At 40.7% G+C, this 16247-nt stretch overlaps 2 protein-coding genes across 6 annotated transcripts in view; one reads left to right on the forward strand and one right to left on the reverse strand.

Moving 5' to 3' along the window:
* LOC105662208 (protein-L-histidine N-pros-methyltransferase) overlaps positions 1-16247 on the reverse strand; it is a 433690-nt gene that overhangs the window by 105497 nt on the left and 311946 nt on the right. The window lies entirely within an intron of this gene.
* Positions 7371-16247, forward strand: part of LOC143263908 (uncharacterized) — a 47366-nt gene continuing 38489 nt past the window's right edge. The window contains exons 1-2 of one of the 3 annotated variants that reach the window (XM_076537088.1): positions 7371-10199; positions 11469-14748. In XM_076537088.1, the coding sequence (XP_076393203.1) occupies positions 9641-10199; positions 11469-11533 (624 nt within the window). In that variant the 5' untranslated portion in view covers positions 7371-9640 and the 3' untranslated portion in view covers positions 11534-14748. Of the gene's footprint in view, positions 14749-16247 lie in introns of those variants that run through there. The other 2 variants (XM_076537087.1, XM_076537089.1) reach the window with 2 other exon arrangements.

The raw sequence follows: 16247 nt of genomic DNA on the forward strand, positions 1-16247 counted from the left end.
AAGTACAAAAGCCGAATTTATAGCAGCTGCGGAATACTGTAAAGAGTTGTTATATCTGAAAGAGGTAATAGAGGAATTACTAGAAAAAAGGATACAGGTAGAAATGTATATCGATAACCAAAGTGCGATTAGACTGATTAATACAGGTATATTAAATAGGAGATCGAAACATATAGATGTGCGTTACCGGTTTATAGAAGAACAAGTTAACGAAAATAATATTAAAATAATATACTGTAATACTCAGAAACAAATTGCGGATATATTTACGAAATCTCTAGGTAGTGTTAAGTTTGTAAAATTTAGAGATAAGTTAGTACAGTAAGAAAAGGCATAAGGAAAATTTAGATTGAGAAGGGATGTTAAATGTACAATCTAAATTTTGGATATTGGCGCCAGTTAATTTTTTCTTTTCTATCGCTAGATGTCATAGGTAAAGGGGGTCTTATATATATAGGTATTCGTAAGAGCGTCGCGTCCTATTCTTCTGCTGTTTCTTGATGAGGTAATGCGTTGTAATATTAAAACTCTTTCTTGTTCAATTTAAGTGTTATTTCATATTTTCATATTTCATATATATTGTCGTACTGGAAAATGTTTTATTAGCGATACGGGACTTTTTCGAGGAATGCACGGGGCACGTGACTCTCTTGTTTACATTCGGTGCGAGCCCGTGTGCGTAGCGAGCGAGCGTCGAGTCAGTCTCTGCCGAACTTCCATAGGTTAAGGACTATGTTAAGACGTTACAATAAACGCATATTTGTGACCTTTCGCAGTTTTATTAAACCTGCTCTGCTAACATATATATATAGTTTATAAGTGCATTATAATTAAAATATATTGTTTAATATTAAAAGTAAAACACGTGTGGCTTTATTAAAGTAAAAACTGCCAACATCGATGTACCACGACCAAATATAGTGAAAATATACAACCGACACTTGGGTGGTGTAGATTTGGTTGATTCGTTGATATCATTGTATCGAATAAAAATTCGATCAAAGAAATTGTTAGAAAATCCCAGTGACCCACCCTAATAAAGCAGGGACGACGGGCACATGGCCGTCCTACGACGTCCATCGCGGGGTAGAGGCCTGACGTCCGGGCCATAAAACAACCCTAGGGCTTCAAGTTTCGCGGGGACTAGGAAACCTCGCGGAACGGGAAGAGGGCATTCATTTAGAGACCTTTGGAAAAGGCATTCGTCTACAGACCTTGGAAAGGCATCCTTCTCTTGAGGACTTTACTTCGCCCACGTCATCCGCATTTACGGAATTTACGTGCGCTGGAAAATGCGCTTCTTCGAATTTGGAACCAAATTCCCCAAGCCATCATACGGCGATGCATTAATATGCGCGAACGTTTGCAAGATGTAATTCACAACCGTGGTGGTAATACTCGATATTAAATTTACAAGTCCTCGAATTTTTATTGAAACAACAAAATTACACTCACCCGCGCAGACATTGCTGCAGGCGCACATACCTGCGCGCTCCCACATTCATGTACCTGCATATACACGGCACACATACGCACGAACTCACACACACAAGGGGAAGCGTAAATCCGACCCTCTCAGACCAAAGCATTCTTTAAAAATTCAGCAAAAGTACCGGTAAATGCAGAGACACAAACTTTTTTACCGAACAAACGGATTAGTCGCGGATAGGAGCAATAATGACGTTTCCTTAATACTTATCGTTCAAATTTCAAAGTTTGATACATCTTTTCATAGGGAACAAAGAATCGGAGTCATTTGAAACTTCGCACACATTTTGTGGGCAATATGAGCTTAAAAAAAAAACCTAGGCAGAATCATTACAATACTTATTTACAAAGATACCGTAACTTTTGTAATTTGAGGGAAAAACGCCGTTTTTTGACGTTCTTTTACATCAATATTAAGCATAAAAAAAACATCGAATCAAAAACTGATATAGCCATCTTAAAGGGTGGCTATCAAAGGAAAAACCCTTGATATCTAAAGGGTATCAAAGGAAAAAGCGTCATTTCGGCTTTGGTAGCTCATAACTTTGCGACCGATCGTCGAAACGAACTTCATGGACGTGCAAATTATAGGGGAAGGAACAAGGAATAGCAATCTGGAAGTGGCATTAATCAAAAAAATTTTTCCATGTTTTTACAAGCCTTAAAAAAAAGAAAAAAAATTCTAAAATTTTTTCATCGCGATTTTTTGTATATTTTGTTAATGATAATAGGCTCAAAAAATTTTTGAGATAAAGGGTCGAAAACTAGAGACCTGAAGCTGCAAAATGACTATTCTGGATGTCTTCTGTGATGAATTTCAACGGAGGCAGAGCAATTTGAAAATGACCTAAAAATTTAAGGAATTTTTCTGTTCCCTTAATTTTTTTTACTAGTGTATATATATATTCCTTCATTTTTCTAAAACTAGAGTCATTGTCAGTCAGTCAATCAAAGCGAACTCTTGTACGTCTGCACGACAAGATATCAGTCAGTCTTACTGTACGCATTAATAAAGACTAGCCTAAATTCCGCTTGGAATCGAAGATTATTTAATATAATAACCCTGATCCCTACGGAATACAACAGTCGGTTCGGTGAATCGACTACTGACAACCTATGGAATTAATGCTTAGAATCGATACAATAACGTATTTCTAGCATTCCTATACCATTTTGGCACGTTTGGATGCACAATTGTAGAATTTATCGATGAAACTCCTTTCCGCTTAGTCGGTTTGGTCCGGAGCCCGTGTGACGTCGGGCCTCCGACATTTACATAGAATATAAGACACATATGTAACCATAGAGTATAAGACGCTCATGTAACCATAGTATGTAGGACGCATCATATAGTCAAACCACATATAACCGTAGCTTGTAAGATATTATTCACTCCATGTTTAACCGTAGGCTTAGGACACATTATTGTGAAGTTGGTTTTTTAATAAGTGCGTGAGTTGGCATGAGTGAGCAAGTTGGTAGCAGGTCTGTGGTTTAAAGGAAGTACAAAGTAAAATAAGAAATCTGAAGAAAAGCGTAAGAAAAAGAAATCATGTCGGACACGTGGAATATCGCTAGTATTGAACCTCTCGATGATACTAATTATTTTTTATGGAGCGAAAAAGTAGAAGGTATTTTGCGTTCAAAAAAATTGTGGAAAAAAGTAATAGGGGTCAAACAGATAGAAAAACCTGAGGAAGGTGAAGAAGACTATGAAGGAAAATTGAAACAATGGAACGAGTGGGATGACAATAATTACGCAGCCAGGACAATAATGATAAACACAATGGGTAAGGCTCAATTGTTAAAATATAGTAGTGAAAAAAACGCTGATAGACTATGGGCTCTGATAAAGAGAAACATGGCCGCTGAAACGGAGGAATTAAAAGCGAGATTGTTAAACGAATTAACAAATTTAAAAATGAAAAGGGACGAAGGTATTGATGCTTATATAAATAGGGCAGAAGCGCTAAAGAACCAGTGTGTACAATTGGGAAAGAACATAGAAGAGTTTGAATTAAAAATGTACATTTTAAGAGGGCTCAGACAAGAATATGATTCAAATGTGAGGGTTTTAGAAATACAAAAGAATGTAACGATTAATGATATACGTTTTGCTCTCAAACAGGAGGAAATTAGAAAGGAATCGAGAAAAGAAGAAAGATTCCACAGAGATCAGGAATCAGTGAGGAAAGTAAGAGATGGGTCCAAAAATAATATCCATTGTTTTAATTGTGGGTTGACAGGGCACGTGTCCAGTGAATGTTACAGAAATAAACGCTGTTTTAATTGTCAAGGTTTTAATCATGTGGCTGCAAACTGTAGAGAACCAAAAAGAGGTGGAACATTTATAGGAAGAGGACGTAGAGGAAATTTCCAAAGAGGATTTAGAGGAAGATCTAATGTGCTAAGAGCTAATGACGTTTCACAAACAGAAGCAACTCATGAGGCAAGTGAAAAGAAACTTGAGGTGGGTGCAAATGATAATTGTTGTATTTGGTTATTGGATTCTGGTTCCACGAGTCATATGACTCATGACAAACTAATATGTAATAAACTGTTTAATGAAAAGAGAGAAATTGCACTAGCAGATAAGGAAGGAAAAAAATTAACTTCTGAGAATGTTGGCGAAATAGTATTAAGACAGTCTTCAAGTAAAAAAAGGGTGAGACTTGAGAAAGTGTTATGTGTCCCTAATTTGAACACTAATTTGCTTTCTGTAGCTAAAATAACAGACCATGGTTATAATGTAAAATTCAATAAATTTGGAGCTGTGGTATATAAAGACCCGAATAAGGTAGAAATGACAGCAGTTAGAGTGAATAATGCATATTATGTAAGAACATTCATTGAGAAAGAGGAGGCAGTGGCGATTTCAGTGGATGATCTTTGGCACAAGAGGTTAGGTCATGCAAATAAAAAGGTGGTGGAAGAAATGAAGAAAAAGAATCTAGTAATGGGAATGACAGATAAGGTAAGGATGGAATGTGAACCATGTATCGAAGGGAAGACTTGTAGAAAGCATCATGGAAGATTAGAGGGAAGACAGACAAATAACATTATGCAACTGTGGCATATAGATTTAATAGGACCTGTAAAGCCATCATCGCATGGAAGAAAAAATTATATTATGACAATGGTCGATGATTATTCCAGAATGATATTTGTACAATTACTGCAAGAAAAAAGTGAAGCTGCTGAAGAAATTAAAAAATTAATTATACTGTATGAGAATCAGACTGAACAAAAATTGAAGAGAATAAGATCAGACAATGGTGGAGAATTTATCGGGAGAGATTTAAAATACTGGTTTCAGCAAAAGGGAATTAAACATGAACTAAGTCCTCCCATGACCCCACAGTGTAACGGGACAGCAGAAAGAGCAAATAAAACAATAATAGAAACTACCAGAACAATATTGTCTGACTCACATCTACCTTTAACGTTCTGGGGAGAGGCAGTGTGTACTGCTGCATATATAAGAAATAGGGTAAAATCAAAAGTGCATGATAAAACTCCATACGAGATATGGTATAATAAAAAGCCAAATGTGCAACATCTGAGAAGATTTGGATGCTTAGCATATCTGTTGAATAAAGGTGGAACAAGTCAAAAGTTTGAGTCAAAAACTGTAAAAGGAATTTTCGTGGGATATGGTACGAATAATACCTACCGAATATACATCCCGAAAGCAGATAAAATCAGATGTGATTGTGACGTAAAATTCGATGAAAACAAAAATGGGTCAGAACTATTGTACAATAATAAGAGAAATGATGAATATAATGGTAATAGTGGATTAATTGTATTAGGATTAAATTCCAATGATGATGCGGAGGATTCTGAATTTGATGGTGAGATGTATCAGAATGAAGAAGAAGAAACGAATGAACAGCAAGAAGAGGAAGACAGCTATTATGAAGATGCGAGAATAGAATTTCTGGAAAATGAAAGTGACATACATGAAGTTAATGATGAAGAGGGGAACATTGAAGTTAATGAAGAGAGTGTAATTGTACCTGAAGCATCAACGGAAATAAAGAAGAGAGGAAGACCAAAAAATGTGACAAAAGAAGTCATGCAGGTTCGAAGAAATATTGAACAAGAAAAGGTGAGAAAGAGGGATGAAGAAAGGAATATTAGAAGATCAGAAAGAATAAAGAATCAGAGGGCTATGAAAACAGTTGATATTAAAATACCAAATTCAGTTAGAGAAGCAAGGCAATCACACGAGTGGGAAGAGTGGAGAAAAGCTATGAGTGAAGAAATGAAATCAATGCAACGTCATAAGGTATGGGATTTGGTTGATCGACCTAGAGAAAAACGCGTGATAAAGAATAAGTGGATATTTGCTATAAAGGAAGACCCGATTACGCTTGAAAGAAAATTCAAGGCGAGATTAGTCGCAATGGACTGTGGGCAACGTCCAGGCTATGATTACGAGGAAACCTTCGCTCCAACAGTCAGGATGGAAACAATTAGATTGTTAATTAGCATATGTGCGGAAAAAGGAAAAAAATTAAAAATTTATGATGCAAAAACTGCCTTCTTACATGGATCTTTGGATGAAGAAATATACATGGAAATGCCTGATGGATTTGAAAACAAAACTGAGAAAGTCTGCAAACTCAAGAAAAGTATTTATGGACTGAAGCAGGCTAGTCGTTGCTGGAATACATATCTGACTGACGTGTTATTGAAGGTAGGGTTGAAACAGTGTACTCATGATCCATGTTTGTTTTATGTTGTAGAGGGGAACAACTTTTTATATTGTGGAGTTCACGTGGATGACATACCATTAGTAAGTAGTGGAGATGAATTTGAGGAAAAATATATGAAGGAAATAAAGAAATATATAGATTTAAAGGATACTGGAGAGGCAAAACAAATATTAGGGATACAATTAAATCAAGAAAGAGGAAGAATATTCATCCATCAAAGAAATTATATTGAAAATTTGCTGAAACAGTATGGAATGAAGGAAGCTAATGAAGTAAATTCGCCTATGGATATCAATCAAAAATTGAGTGAAGATGAAGGAAGTAAGGAATGCAGTGTAACAAGATGTCAGGAGTTATTAGGGCGATTAATGTATCTAAGCGTATCGACAAGGCCTGATATATCTTTCTCACTGAGTTGTTTATCACAATTTAGTAAATGCCCCAAGAATATACACATGAATGCATTGAAGAGAGTATTGCAATACCTGAAAAAGACAATTAATTATGGCATTGAATATGGAAGAATAAACCCTAAAAGAGGAATTAGGTGCGAATCTGATGCTTCTTGGGACAGCACAAGAGACGCAAAGTCTTTCAGTGGCGTACTGATTTATAGAAATGACGACCTCATACACTGGAGAAGCAAGAAGCAGTCAACAGTCGCTTTATCTTCAACGGAGAGTGAGTTGGATGCAATGTTGGAAGGGTTAAAGGAAGTCATGTGGACGAGTGACCTTGTAGAAGAAATAGGAGTGTCCAAGGAAAAGAATACGGAGTTGAAATGTGACAATTTGAATGCCGTGAAACTTGCTAATGGAGGAAACTTTAAAACAAAAACAAAGTTATTGAATAGAAAGTGTTACTTTATTAGAGAAATAGTAAAAAATTATGAAATTAAGGTGTCACATGTACCTAAAGAAATTATGACAGCAGATTGCCTTACTAAACCACTGCGTGGACCATCTTTGTTTAAAAACATAAAGAACTTTATGAGCGCTAGAGATTAAAAAAAGAAGGAAAAAAAGAGATGAGTGTGAAGTGAGAGCGTTGAATGAGTGAAAAATGGTTTATGTATCTTTTACAATTAATTAAAATTGGTTTTGGTTCAAAGAAATATTCAGAGAAATGTTAATTTCAAGTTTACCAATTCCCACAATTATATCCTCCTAGTTCGTAATACATATTATATCCAATGCTTATGTTGGATTTATTCAACACAATAAGTGTTGCCTTCAACAAAAATCATCGGGTCGTAAACTTTCACTAACGTTGGAGTTTCGACGCAAGAGGTTACAGATGTTTGTGTTTCACCATAGGACCCATAGGGTCTATAGACTCGTAACGGATTTTTCCTTCGACGAGTTTTCTTATTCTTACGGTTTTCGTTGACTAGTAAAGACGTACCTTTCCGAGCTTCAAAAGTTAAATTAAAGTTTCTGTTAAAACATAATTGAGTATCATTACTTTATCTCACCGCCTATTTCCTATAGCTTATTCATATGTTATCGCGTAAAGTTACGGACCAGTATGTAACCAAGTAGTGTAGGAACCACTCGACATTCCTTTCCCACAAGATAAGTCCTTTCTTCGAACCTAATCTCATAAACATCCTCAAGTCCTTTCCTCGAACCCAACCTTATAAACATCCTCCTGATAATCCAACTCATAAACATCCTTTAAGACAAATTAATCATGATATCCCTATCGACTCCAGACCATAACATCCGTCAGAACAAAACTCCTTTATTCCAAATCATTATTCCTTGATCACGTTTCATAAACTTCCTTTAGATAAACCCAATCCTCCGTTATCAGACACCTAGCCATAACATCCTCTTACATCAGCCCAGAACGTTCTAGAACGATTTCCTTTGTCCTTAACCACTATAAAAGCTACCTCATTCCTTATTACCCAGCTCCAGTCAGCCATAGTCTGCCTATCAGTAACCTCAGTGATAGGTAATCCTGCCTGAGGCCCGTCCATCCATCCAGCAATCATCATATCAGCCCAGTCTGATTCCTCGGGAGATCGTAACCGACTCCCCTTCCGTCGAGTGAGTAGACATAAGAACATATTATAAAGGAACCACACATACATATATTCGAGGGTTTATTATTGAAGAATATATTGATATATAATTATACTGTGTCGACTTCAATACCTAATACCTGCACGACTTGACTTATACTATCGAACCTCCGAGCTTCAGTGATAAATCACGCAAGACGTAGTTAACCAACTACGGCGAGGACATAGAAATATTTCAACGTCTCCAACAACAGCTGCTTCCACGGGATCCAGGGCCACGACGTCCGCCTAAGAGCTGCGCTAACCCGAAAGCTGAGAGAAATAATCGAAAGATACAGACAGCGAGGCGAACGAAATAGAATATTATTTCGTTGGACACCCCTGGCTGTAACAAAATTGGTGATAGCGGTGGGATTGACTCAGCACCGTGGAGAGATAGCTGCCTACGTGACTTTCTACGGGCCAAGATTACGCAGCGTGAGAAGAAACAAAGCAAGCAAGGAGGTCTCGAGATAAGGAGCACGCCAGACGTTAGGCGACACCGGCCAGACGCTCGACCGTACCGAGCAGGAGATAAAGGCGCCGCATTCCTGAGCGCGCCAGTTCCCACGACGCGCCGGGTCTCACGCCAGCGCGTATGACGCACTCGCTGCAACCGCAACGGCTCGCTCATTCAGTCACGCTCCGTAGTATGGTGAAGACGTTTAGTTTCGCGCTTCAGTGTTTTCGATAGAGCAGATTCCTAACGTTCTCGACTTTGCAAGCGGTACGTGCGCTCCAGGGCTGTACTACATCTTGCCTGGAAGGGACTTAGTGTATTCTGTGCACAAATTCGTTAGTTCTCCGTAGATATTCGTGTCACACTTGCGCGTAAAAGCGAAGGTGTTGCCACGGTATTGAAAGAAACTACGAATTTTTCGCGTATAAATAGTGATTAGCTCAATAACGAGCCGACAACCGCTGCTGGTGAACGGATTTTTGCGCGTCTCCGAACGCTGCTTAATACGCTAACTAACAGCATGTCGGTAAGTCATTGAAACTGGGTACAGAAATCTTACCTTTCTTTTACACGGGTTAAATCATTTTTATTCATCATCGTTTGAAAATTGGGGAAAAAGGAAGCGTGGCTGCCGTGCGGGCAGAAGAGTATAAAGGCAAGGAAGCTGCAGCTCCTTGAGGAGGAATTCCTGGAACAAGTGTTTAGACCAGAGATAGTGACATTGGACAGTGAATCGGACACTGGGACGTCATCACGCGAAGTGCCGTTGTTGAGTTACGATATTTTGGACACAAAAAGTGCCATCAAAGTGTATAAACCAGCGGGTTATTCCTGACAAAGTGTTGGTTGATTTTTTTTTTCGTGCGTTCCACGAGGGCGAGTGGTCGTGCCCACCCACAGTGAATGAGTTCTGTCATCAACATGCCGTCTCAACCGGGTGGGACCCAGAGGACGTCGACGATGGAGCTTCGGCCCAGACAGACGGAGCAAATAAGCGAGGACGAAGTCGCCATCATCCAAAAACAGCAGATTGAGAAGGAGAAACGCCTCCGGGAGGAGACCAGGAAACTCGACGATGAAAGACGTGAGTTAGAACAAGCTCGTCGACAGAACGAGGCATTATTGGCAAAAATCCGGGGCGCTGAAAAGGACCAGGGCGCAATCCCGAAGAAGATGGACATTCCCGAGGAACTTCCCGCAAGAATGGAGGTGCCGAGCGTCGCTGTCGGAGGTGAATCTGTCAGCTACACATTAAGCGAAGCCGTGAAGATGGTACCTGCGTTCAACGGCACAACACCGACTTTGTTAACATTTACGCGAACACGCAAAAGAGCTGCCGCCGTCGAAGATGAGGAAGCGGACACCGTCGCCGAATTATGCAATTTGCTGAAGGATATCTTCGGACCACAGCGAACCATCGATTACTACCGCGACGAATTGGCGAATGCGTACATGAAGAGCGGTGAGCACATTTTAGACTTTATAACTCGTGTAAAGGATTTGCGCGATGCGATCCTCGATTGCGATAGAAGCATTCCTGATGTAGACGAAATTAACGATTTCGTAAAAAATTGTTTTATCGACGGATTAATGTCACCGTTGCGTTTAGAAGTGAAACAGGTCGCGTCTCAGCCGTTAAAATGTGTGTTCAGGGAAGCGATCTCCGTATTCAAGCGCCTCGAATTAGAAAAATCGAGACTAGGTCGTACCGAAACGCGTCGCGTGAATTTTGAAAGGCGCGACCAAACACCAGAATGGCGCGAGCGTAGGCTAAGTAGTCCACCGCATCGCGACTCGTGGCGGTCAACGTCACCCGCTCTGTCGCGAAACTATCAATCAGACCGTGGATTTACGCGATATCTTCGTAGAGACGATAGGCGAGATCCGCCGCGATCGGAAAAATTTTGCCGGTACTGTAATATTCCGGGCCATGATCTGCACGAGTGCAGGAGACGATAATACAGCGAACGAATGCGGAATTCCGGAAACGAGCGAGCCCTCCCACCCGCGGCGACCAAGGGATGGGAGGGCCCAAGCACGAAAACAGTGCACGCGGTCACACTAGAACAGCCAGAATCAATTGCGTCGACGGCTGTGAAACAACAATCCCCCAAATCAGAGTAAACGCTCCGGAGCTAAAATCGCAGTCGGTTATGATGGTCGACACCAGTGCTGAATCTAATTTAGTTAAACTTGACGCTCTAAAACCCTACACGCGAGTAAACCCCGAAGATAAATTAGAGATTTCTGGAATCACCGCACACACAACCGCGGCACTCGGCACAGTGAACATAACATTATTCGGTGCACGATTTAGATTTTACGTAGTCCCTGATTCTTTCCCTATATCTATGCGGAGAATATTGGGGCAGACTTTCTTAAAAGACGCGGAAGTTTCTATGAGAGATCAGTGCGTTCGCTGGAAGGAATTAGTTCTACCATTTGATAATCCGGATAAACTTGATTCAGGCCAAAGCATTTAAAGGAAATGTTCGATCGATCAAATTGTACTCCCGATTCGACTGTTAGGGGTAATAATGCTTCCATTCGGCAAGGCATTCGAACTTCCTATACACTCAGATAATTTACACAATCAAACTTCGCGACCATTAACATCCGCACAAATATCGAACCAGGATAACATAAATGATAACTCAGACTCGTCGAATTCCAAGAGCGAGCAGATTGGCGATTGCACCGCGCTAACTTGATGTACTATATTTGGTATTAGGGATCAATCGAAGGTGTGGCGAGATAATTTGGCCTGTTGTATCTCGATGGACCACCATCCTTTAGACCGGGAAAGCTCAGACGCGGTAAACGGAGAAAAATCCCGAATCCCCAACGACCTGGAAATAACCATTCCGCGCGCGGAAAAGGGTATAGTTGACAATACTATTTCTTCGCCGGTAGTAGCTCATATGGCACAAAAATCTATTAGGGCTACCGAAAAGTAATCAAAATTTCTTCGATGACTTCAAAGTTTTTCAACGAAAAATTGAAGTACTTTTTTAAAAAGAAAATCGAACAAATGCCTTTACGCTAACAAAAAGCGTTAGAAAATAATGGAAATGATTTTGTTGATTAGCATTTAAGATTTCTTTAATAAATAAATGTTTTTCGAAAGCAAACGAAATTTTGATTACTTTTCGGTACCCCTAATATTAAGAACCAAGAATATCTAAAAGCATTAGACATCAATATTTCTCACACTGTAATAGACGCGCGAGAAAATTTGGCGAAGATATAAACAAGAGCTCCCCGGTATCAGAATAGTCAGGTGCGCGTGACGAATTTCAGAGAAGGCGATCGCGTTATTATATTAAGTAAGTCAGGGTGTGAAAGAAAACACGTGGGACCCTACGAGGTTACAGAAATACTATCAAGCGACATCGTTAAGATAAATGTAAATGGAAAGACGAGAGTGTTGCGAGCGGATTGCGTGAGAATGTTTGAAACAAACCCCACTGCGGTGGTCCATATCGTAACTCAAACACGCCCACCGGTAACCACAACAAAAGTCAGCAATATAAGCGCGAGCGAAGCAGGACCACGACATTCGAGCATCAGAAAACTCATCGGCAACATCACAGTACTCCTGCTAATTCTATCCACGATACTGTCGGAAATGGGGAAGCACAGCATATTACAGCTAACCTTTCCAAAACGAGCCAACTGGAACCACTCAACACAGGAGTGCCTGCTTGCCAGGGCGCTTATACCACGAGGATTTCACCTACAATGCACCCAGTGCATTGGAAACATTCAAGAAGAAAGGAAGTGCAATAGAGAACGACTAAAATGGTTTTGGGATGAGAAGACACCCCTGGGGTGGACCAGGCCGAACATCTTTGGCCTTTGGGAACTGTTTGGCGTGGCGAACGAGTTTAACGGTATCAGCGGACCGGAATGGGTCCAGAACGCAGACATGTCGGCAGTGATACAGGGAGCAATCTTCATGGAAGTCAAGAACCAAGCCGAGAAGTTACACCCCAGGGACCAGCCACCAAGTCCCTTCAGAATAAGCACTCCGTTGCTGTCCTTCCTAAGGGTCTGGAGAATGTTGAACCTCCAGCCGGTGAATGAAGTAAAAAACGAAAAGGATCGAGAGCTGTTTTGCGAGTATTGCCAGGTCAGCGGGGCCGAGGATGTGTGCTTTCGTCGAGATCATTTCTTCCCGCCACCTGAGAAAACCAACATCAGGGGAAACCAGGCATCAATCGGCACCGAACCGACCCAACAACCAGCCAACCAAAAGGGGAAGCAACGAATGAAGAAGATGGACGTGCGACGAATCGAATGGCCATGGAAAACTAACGGTGAGCAGCCACCACCCCAACTAACCAGACACCCAGGACCGTCAAATCACAGGTGTGATATACCGGAGCATCCAGACAAGAAGGTCTATTGCCGCACCAGGCTCCCGGTATTAAACAAAAGTGACTAGTGACCCCCTTTACCCCTCCCTTAAAGAGACATATAAACTCTAACAAGTGAAGTCCCAAAGTGTTCCTGAATAGACTCTGCGATTGCGAACGATTTACTCGCGAAGTCAATTTTCCTTGCGTAAAAATTGACTTTTTCTAGGGGGGGGAAGGTGTGACGTCGGGCCTCCGACGTTTATATTAGTATTAAGACACATATGTAACCATAGAATGTAAGGCACATCATATACTCAACCCTTATATAACCATAGAACGTAAGACACATCATATACTTAACCATCATGTAATCATAGTTCGTAAGATATTATTCAAGTCGTATTTTACCGTAGGTTTAAGACATATTATATTCCAAGCGTAATTTTAGTTTATATCATTTAGAGTTAGGAACCACATGTAATCGAATAGCGTAGGGAAACACTCGACATTCCTTTCCCACCAGATAAGTCCTTTCCTCGAACCCAATCTTATAAACATCCTTCGACCACGTCTCATAAACATCCTCCAGATAAACCGATCCATAAACATCCCTCAAGATAAATTGATCATAACACCCTTATCGACACCAGACCATAACATGCGCTCAGAACAAAACTCCTTTATTCCAAATCACTACTTCTTGATCACGTTTCGTAAACTTCCTTTAGATAAACTCAGCATAAACACCCTTATCGAACACCTAACCATAACATCCTCTTGCATCAGACCAAAATATTCTAGAACGATTTCCTTTGTTCACAATCAGTATAAAAGCCACCTCATTCCATACCTCCTACCTTCAGTCCGCCTACCGGTTACCTAGGAGACAGGTCATCCTGCTCCAGGGCCGTCCATTAACCAACAACACATAGTCTACTTACCGGTAACCTCGGAGACAGGTAATCCTTCCTGCGGCCCGTCCATCTACCACATATCCAACAATCATCACATCAACCTAGTTTGATTCCTCAGGAGATCGTAACCGACTTCCCTTTCGTCGAGTGAGTACAAATAAGAAGCATATTATACGAGAGTGTGACGTCGTGCGACGACATTTGATCTAGTTGCTTAAGGACTACTTGTCTAAGGATTATTATTATTATTAAGTATATATGTATATATATTGCATTTCTGACATAATTAGTTGTAAGACACAGTCTCGCGTGCGTTATAAATAAGATAGCATAAGTTTCACATTCCTTTACTCCTAGGTCCTCAAGTTCATCCTTTATCTTAACCTAAACATCCTGCCATGAACATCCCTATCTAATTCCTGCTATGAATATCACTATCTAATCTATGATTTCCTTATCTAATAACAGATCATAACTAATCTCCCTTTATCTTCTCTTCTGACACCACCGAGCAATATAAAAAGCCCAGTTCGAATAGCCTCGCGAGCAGTAGCAGTCCGATTAGTCACAGGGTCCGATCCCCTCGTGCTGGACTCTGCTAATTCCCATTCTAATTCCACTCATTTCCTACCAATTCCAAACTACGCGTTTCATTTATATTATAACTCTAAGTTCATTTGTATTAGTTTATATTCCGACATCATCTTTAGTATTGAATATATTTTATATTTAGTTATATTCGCTTTTAATCATTTCCTATAAACCCGAGATCTCTTTAAGAGCTTTGATTATTTAAAATACGTATACTCGATTACGTTGGATCTGGTGGTGCGAGACATAGCCGCACGAGATCAATTATATTGCGAAGTCGAGATAGGTAATCCACATCGCCACGGTGGTGCGAGACATAGCCGCACGGTGCGCATATGATGTGTTTGATGCCTCTGCATTTTTAGTCAGCTCATGGGGAGACAAAGACGAGGAGGTCGTAGATATCAACTACGTAAGATCCTACGCACCTTATACCTACCCTGTCTAGTTCCTATTCCACGACCAGTTATCCGCGAAGTTAAGTATCAGTTATTACTTATTGATATACCTGTGACGAAGATCATAGCGAAGGATCTACTACCTAAGGATCCGAGACGAGAAATCTATTGTAAAAGTTAAGGAGAAAGCTTCGGGTAAGTACTGTGTCATACTTGTACACCCTGGGATCCCTGACATACGACGGGCGCACGTACCGCGTGGTCTAAAAGATTGTCAATTCAAGAGCGATTCCGGACCTTCATATTGATATCAGCAAAGGTACCATCCGGGACGTAACAAATTTGGTGGTAGCGATGGGATACAAGACAATCACCCATCGTGTTGTGGCATAGTATTACCCTCTTCCAGTGATTAAAATATTGCTTTGTTTACGCGCTAAAACAACGTGACTCACACGCTCACTGTTCACCGCGTCCCGCCGAGCCAAGCAGCTCAGCGTCAATCACTGACCAGTCAACTGTCCACCGCCGAACGAACAAGTTACCCCTAATACGCGCTTCGTAGTGTTACGAATTAATACTCAGTGAATATTTTGTAGTCTTACTTTTCGAACGCAATATTATTTTGTGGCTCTGTATCTTGCGCCTAACCAAGGGTCGCAGTACAACGAGCATATCTTACATAAGCCTATTACCGACTTGCGCGAAAACAAGTCAGCACTTGAATGCTGCGACAAGCAATTGCTGCAAAACATAGGTACGGCTTTGAGTTTCAATTGTAGTATAGCCTTCCTTTTTATTATTTATTATTTTTTCTCCGAATCTTTTCACTTTAGTCAAAACAAATTAGTAGAAAACGAAAACGTGGTTGCCACGCTGGAAAAAGAGTTACGGCAAAACGTTTGAGAGCTGAAGAACGGCAATGGGAAGCCACCTTAGCGCGATAAAACGCAGCAGGGAAACGCCTCAGTGCTGAACTAACGCCGACATTCGAGACGCCAAACTCCCGCGAAGAAATTAACAGCGTTCTAGGAAATTCGAATATCGCGATCTTATTAAATGTCGAAAATGCCTGCCGGTCCAGAACTCCGTTCCGCGTCAAAAGCAAGTTCCTCCGAGCCCTTAAGCGAACATGAACTCCGCGCGTACCAGAAACAAATCTCTGACCGCGAAAAAAGATTACGTGAAGAAGCGCAAGCCCTTGAACGCGAACGTAGTCAATTGGAGAAAGATCGCCGCGAAAGAG

The sequence above is a fragment of the Megachile rotundata genome, chromosome 11, assembly GCF_050947335.1.
Source record: "Megachile rotundata isolate GNS110a chromosome 11, iyMegRotu1, whole genome shotgun sequence".
NCBI classification, from domain to species: domain Eukaryota; kingdom Metazoa; phylum Arthropoda; class Insecta; order Hymenoptera; family Megachilidae; genus Megachile; species Megachile rotundata.